The following is a 7734-nucleotide window of genomic DNA, read 5'->3' as shown; positions in this document are numbered from 1 at the left end:
CATATACAAGTTGAAATTCCCACATAATTTTGTTCTTGTGGATAGCAACTCTTACTACACAGGAGCCTCATTTCTTTTCACATTGAATCACTTGCCAAGAGGCTCCCGCTTTCCAGTTCCTTAAGCCCTGTACCAACATTTCTTCTTTACACCCCTCTCAAGTTTGTATTTAAGTTTTATCTCCTCAGATCAACAGGACTTGAATACTGCCCTTATTCAAGCTAAACATCATGAACAACCAAGCAACAAGGTCTGCAAGTCTTTCAGACTGTAGTACCTGCATGAAGTTGTCACTTGTGGCTATTCCCTCCTGCTTGAGCAAGCTGATCAAAGTACTTGCTTTCTCTCTGTCTTCATCTGATCTATCTAGGGATTGAAGGATTACTTTGCTCAACATCTCAGGAATGAAGTGTTTTGGAGCTCTCATTTCTCTCACAGTATTGACAGCATCATTAGCATTTCCATTGTTCAGATACTCAGTCACAACAGCTTCCTAGAGAAAAAAATTATCATTAAACATTCTTTTTTTTTTAAAGGACATATGCAAGACTTCAGGAAACACTATTACATATGTAACTTACAGTTTGTTTAAGCAGTTCTTCTTTAGAAGGAGGTGGTTTCTTCGTGGTCTTTGCAGGCTTTTCTTGTATAAGCGGTGGATTTGTTTTAAGACCAAGCTGAGGAGGCTGAAAAAAAGATCATAGAACCATCAGAATTGGAAGGGACCTCTAGAGATTATCCATTTAGTCCCAACTCCTCCACTGAAGTAGGATCACCTGGATTGCATCCAGCTGGATTCTAAGTATCTCCAGAGGAGACTCCACAGCTTCTCTGGGCAGCCTGTTCCAGTGCTGCCATCCTCTCAGTAAAGTTTTTATTTTAAGTTGTACACGCATGCAGAAGTTAAGTATAGTCAACAATACAGAGCAACTTTTGTATTTACCTGTCCCAAAGGTGGTGTCTGAGTGCGTGGTGGTTGAGCACTGGGAGGAATCATAGTTATCTGGGGCTGAAGCTTTGGCACTTGGTTTTTATTCATTAGAAAAGACTGAGCAGGTCTCAGGCTAATCTGTAAACAGGTAAGTCAGAAAAAAAACCTCAAACTGTTTCAAGTGTTCTGAACAAGAATACAGAGCTATGGACTCTTGCCAACTGATCCCACTGAAGCATGACTTATCAACTTCTACAATGTTAGCACTCCAATACAGATTAAGCCACATGCGTACTACAATTCCCCCAGAAGCATGACTCCGTAAGTCACAACTTGCTGCCAAGTTACTGCTATTTCTTCCAATTATATCAAGATCTGGATTTGCTTCTTTTAGATGCAGTATGTTAGAGACCCAAGATATTTAACGTTTGCTGATATATTTTACAGCCAAGATAAAACTCTACCAATTGCTCAGGAATCAGGATACAAGTCTTGTTAACACTCAGATTTACAATGCACTTTATTATGCATGACATTTTGCCTAATGGCCAGTTCTAAAAAAAGAATTAAAAAAAAATTTAGCCTGGTCCAGCACTTCAGGGTTTCTTTTCTAGAGTTGAGGGGTTTCTGAAGTTTTAATCAAATGTATTGCTATCAATATGATGCATGGGAACTGAAGTCAGACTAGTGTTCTTGGGAAAGTGTGGGGGAAGGAAGGGACACCCCAAGAAATTGCCCTCATATCTCAGTCTTGCTCATAGGACGCTGGATACCCTAAGGAAAGTGAGGGGTAAGGTGAAAGAGGAAGGGACAAAGAAGGAGGAGGAATAGGAGAAGGAGGAAGAGTTCCAGCATTAGTCCTCATAATAACGCGTCTTGCTATAATCATTGGGCAATATTTAGGATAGGCTTTAAGTAATGTAGGCATGTAATGTACCTCATCTGCATTAAGCTGTCCTTTCTTAGAAAACCGAGGTGGCATATCCTTCGACTGTCCTTGTTGCTGGGATAAGAGTCCCTGATTCTGGTTATGGTAGAGCTGGCTTTGCCCCTATTTCAGAAAGGGAGATATAGAGAAAGAAGTGCAGATGATGGAGTGGCGTACATCATATGGTAAGTAGCACCAGAAGGACTAGAGGGACCAGGGATTCTATTTGCCAGGAAGGGAGAAAGAGTGAGCAGGGGTGGTGGGAGAGTAGCATCTATCCCTAAAAACAGGGCCATTTTTTATAGAAAACACACCATTCTGACCCACCAAAGCCACATGCACCTTTTCTTGCAGTAAAAAAAAGTGTATTCCTTGCATCCCTTGCACAATTTAAGAAGTGGTTTAGAATTTTTGTATCTGCTGAGCATGAGTGCTTATCAGAATAAAATCTGAGGAAGTCTTTCAACGTAAGCAGACTACAATCCATAACATACGCATCTGTAGAAGAGCTTCTAAACATCCTGAAGTCACTCTGAACAACATCTTCCTTACCTGACTTTTCAGAAAAGATTTGCCTAGTTCTCCAAACTGGGGTTGAGCAGAAGGCATGAGGTGACCCCCATGGCCATTGAAAAGTTGGTTTGAACGATGGCGTCCCATGGTGGGTGAAAATCTATCCTGAATAACCCCTGGACCAGTACCAATTCCGCTTCCTGTATTATTGAGAGAAAACACAATTGTAGTTCCTGTTTGGTAAGAGTACAGCTGCAGTCATCACATCAGCCTTGCAGTTTCCATGTACCTGGCATTTGTCCAAACATATCAGCAAGCCCTCCAAGTGGGTCCCTGTCAAGTTTCATCCTGGGTGGCATAAAGGGTCCCTCCAGAAAGAAGTCGCTTCTCATTCCTTGAAACATAGGAGCAGGAATAAAAACTCCCAGATCCTAGAAAACAGGAATTACAGTTTTTATCAGTTTGAAGTAGCAGTCCAAGAAAGGCCAAGTTTTTACACATGAAATATGGAAGTCCACCCGATTTAAATTCTTAACCCTTTGCTGTCACCACTAAGTTTTGTGACAGAGTAAAACATGTAAGGATTCTTTTTAACACTTAAGCAAAGCCAAGCATGAGACTTGTCCATGCAACACTTACTTTTACTGCATCTTGACGGATTTGATTGATAGTCTTTGGTCCATTGTCAAGAAAAGCTTTGCGAGGAACCCAGTTGTGTTCTCTCAACTCCACAGTATCCTTGAAACACAATGAATTATTAAGGAAAGATTCAAGACAGCTTTGAGAGAGAAAGGAAGCAGTAAGCCACTTTATCATCATACCTGCAGCAGGAAACGAATCCTTGCTGGCAATTCCTTACTTGACATCAAGGAGCGCATACGGGCAAAGTACTGATCCATTAAGGACTGGGGGAACAAAAGCAGTGTTGCAAGTGAGGGCTAATTCTATCAATGCCATGAGCATTTTCAGGAAGGGCGAGTGCATTCAAAGCATCTAAGGTAAAGTAACAGAACACCTTCTCCTGCCATCTCAATCTTCTTGATGGCAGCAGAGCTTAAGGTAAGCTAATGAACCAAGACATCTGAGTCAAAGTTGAAAACCTGCCAAAATTCCCATTACTGTAGCACTTTAAATTTGCATTCTGAACTCACAAGCTAAGGTCCAAAATACACCTTGTCAGACCACCTACTTGTGTTCAGAATGGACTTCCTTGCTGTATCTTTTCAAGAATCACAGGCTAGAATCAAAGAACGGTTAAGGTTGGAAGGGATCTTATGTATCATCAAGATCCAACCTCCCTGCTATAAGCAGGGACACATCCCACTAGATCATGTTGCACAAAGCCTCATCTGTATTGACCTTAAAACACCTCCAGGTAATTAAGGTGTTTTTTTCAAGTAACATGTACAGAAAAAAACACTACCACTTTTACAACTTCCTAACAACCTTAACTGCCTTCTGAAAAGACATTTAAAACTGAAGATAAGCTCCTTTTGCTATAGATGTGATGTAGGAGCAATAACTGGCACTGTAATTCAGCAGAAGTACAAAACTGAGGTCTAATAGAACACTGAATACAGAAAGTTCAGGCAATTAGAAGTTCTAGCCACCCAATTTAACAACTTTCTAATGACTGCAGTGTATATGCACATACCTTGGCTTTTGCATGGTCTAATCTAGGTCCCACTGTCCTCATTATCTGACAGAGGCACTCCAAATCCTCCCCCATATCTTTGAGTTGGACTCTCTTCTTCTTTTCCAAAAGCTGAAATATTAAAGGGGAATTAGGCATTTCAACTTACTAAAAATTACAACTTTGTACAGCAGCACATGCACATTTAATCTTGGAAGACAGACATGAAAAATAGTTTTAAAAAAACTAACTGAAGTACTTTGAAACAATACTGGAATAGGACTTTGAATAGTAGTACTTTGAAGTAGCTGTGGAGCTTGTGTCTAGGCCAAACAACATCTTCACTTTGAGACAATTCCAACTTTACTTTTTAGCAACACTAAAAGACTGTTGATTTCAAACAATATAGGGGTCAATAATCGACAGGAAACATTTTTCTGGTATTTTTTACTCCAAAATGCCTAGGAACAGCATGAACATTTACATTTTTTAGTTCGGAAGTCTTATCTTGCTCTTAGCCCCGACCCCAATTGCAATACTCACTGTTTTGATGCACTTATGAAGGATAGATTCATGAATAAGGTCAAGCTTGCCAAGTTCTCCAATGAATTTGATGTTCCCCAGCATCTTGATCTTGGCAATGGCTCTCTGTTCCTCCTCCTCAGGGAGGAGGGGACCATCATGCTTATCATAGACTGGAAAACAAAGAAGCCTGTTTAAGATGGCTGTGAAGAGAGAAGATAAATTCTGTATTTAGTGGTTTTAAGCTTACTATCAACATTTCTGGTTCGGTTTTCAAATTCATCTTGAAGTTTAGATATTAGGAGGCGTCTGAATGTCTAAGAAAAGAGAACAAAGGAAACAATATAATCAATCAGTGCAACTATATGTGCTAGGAAGCTTTATCATTCCAGATAAGAGAGAAACTCACTGTGCTTTGCTTCTGCCCTGGATGACTCTCTGCTGATAGGCCATCAAAGTTGGGTGCATCTTCTGCCAGTCGCAGACATAGTTGAGCATACAGTGAGCTATACTTGGGCTCTTCAAGGGCTTTGTCTACGATCTAAAATTTGAGTAAGATAGCACAAAGATTGTAAACATTATTAGGAAAGCGAGTTGCAAGATAAAATGGAGTATCTGATCTAGAACATGATTATTTTTGCTGTTTCATCAAACATACAGAAATAAAACTAGTTTCAACCCTAGCCTTAATGCTGAAGCAAAGGAAAAAAGTTAAGTGTATGCTACCAAATAGCTTCTACAATCTTCAGCCTCCTTTTAGAATTCTCCTAATTATAATTAACCAATGTACCAAAAATCACCGTGTGGTAGGTTTTCCAAGACCATTAGGCTTGTTTTTTAGGAAAATGGGAAGAGGGGGACCAGGGAAGTAAGACTGCTAATTAGCATCTTAGAATATCCAAGAAAATCCCCAATCACATTTACTGATTCTAAGATCAAAGTTAGAGCAGTAAAGTCTACTTCCTCTGCAGTGTATCATTTTACACACAAAAGTAGGAACAGTATTTCTCTATGTCTGGGTTAATCAACATGACATTAGCAAACCTCTTCATGTTTAACATAAAATAAAGCTCTATTTAAAATAAATACAGCCAGCTTACCAGCAGTATGACCCCTTTTAGGATGAGCTTAGATTCTACACCCACATTGAGGAGCTCAAGGCATAGCTTGTCAAACTTTTCAGGAGTAAGCTTATTTAGTATGCTAAAGAGGAACAAAAATTAAAAAAATCCACATTACAGATCTTGTAAGCATGCTACAAGTAACTTTAGACTCAAGTTTACCTTCACATCTAATTCTATTAAAAAATTAGAGTACAGTCTCCCATTTGACTATTTTTGGGCATGATTTTAAATATATGAAGTATTATTGAAAAGACTAATCCTCTCACAAGCATTACTTTTGAAAGGTTTGCTGCTGCTGACCAACCAATTTCTGCCTCATTCCCTCCAAAGAAGACAGACATACACCCACTGAACCCCCCCTGACCTCAAAACTTTAATTAGATACCTATATTGCTAAAAAAGCAGTATAGAAAGAAAAAAAACACAAACCAAACTTACCCTCTTACTTTCCTGAAGATTGCATCATGTCGTTCTTTGTCGTTTGCGGAGTCGTCATCTCGTCTAGTGCTTCGTGAAGGAATCCATTTCTGAGCGTTTTGCCCTGGGGTTTTCCCCAGGAACTCGCTGTAAAATTTTAATACTTTTGTTAAACAAGAACTAGCAATTTCAGGAACTGGCCTTTTAACTTCTCAGGTATTTCCTCACTTATGTTAATTCTGCTACTAGCTCTGTTACAAGAGTACACTTACACCTACCAACACAGACAAGTCTGTTGCATAGTTAACTATTCACAGTGGTTAAGATGACTCTTAAGAAAGCCCTGTAAACTTTGTGAGTAAAATGCAAAGAAAAAAAATATCCGTGCATCTCACTTCATTTATGACACATACTTTCAACAGATTATATACTACCCTGCCGCAGACTGAAAGACATTAATACGTTCAAAAACTTTGCAGATATCCTTTGTACAACTTTAAAGACACTTTATTTTCAACTCAGTGGTTGCCATCAAGCATTCTCTTCCTTGAAAATTACGCCAAATCAAGTAGTAAATTACACACCTGTTGCTGGCAGTCTTGGGATAGTGCTGAGGTGCACCCCTACCACCTCCTCCGCCTGAAGAAGCACTGTTAAAAACAACCATGTGATTTCATGTAAGTTCAAAATCCCAACACTTTCAATTACGTATCAGTTTTGGTAAAAAGACAAATTTAAATTCTCCTCAAAGTACAGTCTCCCCTGCCAAGTGTTCATCAAACAACAAAAGAGCACTAGTACCTGAAACGAGAAGCACCCCCTTCTGCAATCGCACTCTCCACTTTGGCGGCTTGACAACAAAGAATCTTCAAAAGAATAAAATTAAATTGACGGGGTGGGGAAAAACAAAACCTAGAAAGACAAATCAAGCATTCATATTATAGTTGTTCTACTAGCAGCCATAGTATAGTATCTAACTTACAATACAAGTACAAACGTTTGTTAAGAGAATGGGAAGCTTCAAACAAACTTCATAAAAAAGAAAAGTCTTTATACAATACTAGTGATACTCGCAGAATACCCAATTTCATCATTATAGCTGTGTTTTCCAACGGAGGTGAGGGAGAGATAAGGAAATAAGGGAATCATGGACTGAAAGGGTAAGAGCCTCAATTGCCAACCCCTCAAAACCACTTGCAGTAGTAAGTGCTCTTCCCCCCTTGCTAATGCACCATGATAAGTTTAAACCTTTATTGATAGGCTTTACAAACTGATTAATTAAGGGAGGACAAAGCACTCAAGCTTCAGAGTGAAGCGTACCACATGACAAAACGCACACTTATTATAGTAAATGGGGTGTATTCTACACTCAAGACTAAACAGCCAACTTAGATGGTAAATAATGAAAAAAAAAAATCTCCCCTTCCGACCTCAAACTTTAGCTTGCAACACAGCAGGAAGATAAATCTCACTGCACTGCTCGTGCAGCAGAGCACGGGGGTGGAGCCGCCCAGGGGTGCACGGCAGAAAACCCCACAGGCATTTCTGAGGCTTCATCACAGAGCCGAGACATTTTATTTCAGCGCGCAGTGACCTCCCCGGAAAGCGGGACCGGGAGACGCCGGGCAGGACGCCCCGCTCCCCCCGGCCCCGGCCGCTGCGGCGG

General features: G+C 40.0%; 1 protein-coding gene across 1 annotated transcript in view; it reads right to left on the bottom strand.

Annotated features, from left to right (window-relative positions):
- Positions 1 to 184: 184 nt before the first annotated feature.
- Positions 185 to 7734, bottom strand: part of EIF4G2 (eukaryotic translation initiation factor 4 gamma, 2) — a 9058-nt gene continuing 1508 nt past the window's right edge. Inside the window, exons 2-17 of the mRNA XM_009994265.1 lie at positions 6870 to 6980; positions 6653 to 6718; positions 6090 to 6215; positions 5628 to 5730; positions 4937 to 5068; positions 4778 to 4844; positions 4549 to 4700; positions 4027 to 4137; positions 3194 to 3277; positions 3012 to 3110; positions 2662 to 2803; positions 2412 to 2572; positions 1869 to 1982; positions 944 to 1069; positions 582 to 686; positions 185 to 493 (exon numbers count right to left, since the gene is read on the bottom strand). Coding sequence (XP_009992567.1) covers positions 185 to 493; positions 582 to 686; positions 944 to 1069; positions 1869 to 1982; positions 2412 to 2572; positions 2662 to 2803; positions 3012 to 3110; positions 3194 to 3277; positions 4027 to 4137; positions 4549 to 4700; positions 4778 to 4844; positions 4937 to 5068; positions 5628 to 5730; positions 6090 to 6215; positions 6653 to 6718; positions 6870 to 6980 — 2008 coding nt within the window. The remainder of the gene's footprint in view (positions 494 to 581; positions 687 to 943; positions 1070 to 1868; positions 1983 to 2411; positions 2573 to 2661; positions 2804 to 3011; positions 3111 to 3193; positions 3278 to 4026; positions 4138 to 4548; positions 4701 to 4777; positions 4845 to 4936; positions 5069 to 5627; positions 5731 to 6089; positions 6216 to 6652; positions 6719 to 6869; positions 6981 to 7734) is intronic.

The sequence above is a fragment of the Chaetura pelagica genome, unplaced genomic scaffold (assembly GCF_000747805.2).
Source record: "Chaetura pelagica isolate M959 unplaced genomic scaffold, ChaPel_1.0 scaffold153, whole genome shotgun sequence".
In the NCBI taxonomy this organism is placed as follows: domain Eukaryota; kingdom Metazoa; phylum Chordata; class Aves; order Apodiformes; family Apodidae; genus Chaetura; species Chaetura pelagica.
The sequence above is the reverse complement of the archived record's forward strand: the minus strand, read 5'-3'. Positions and strand labels throughout refer to the sequence as shown.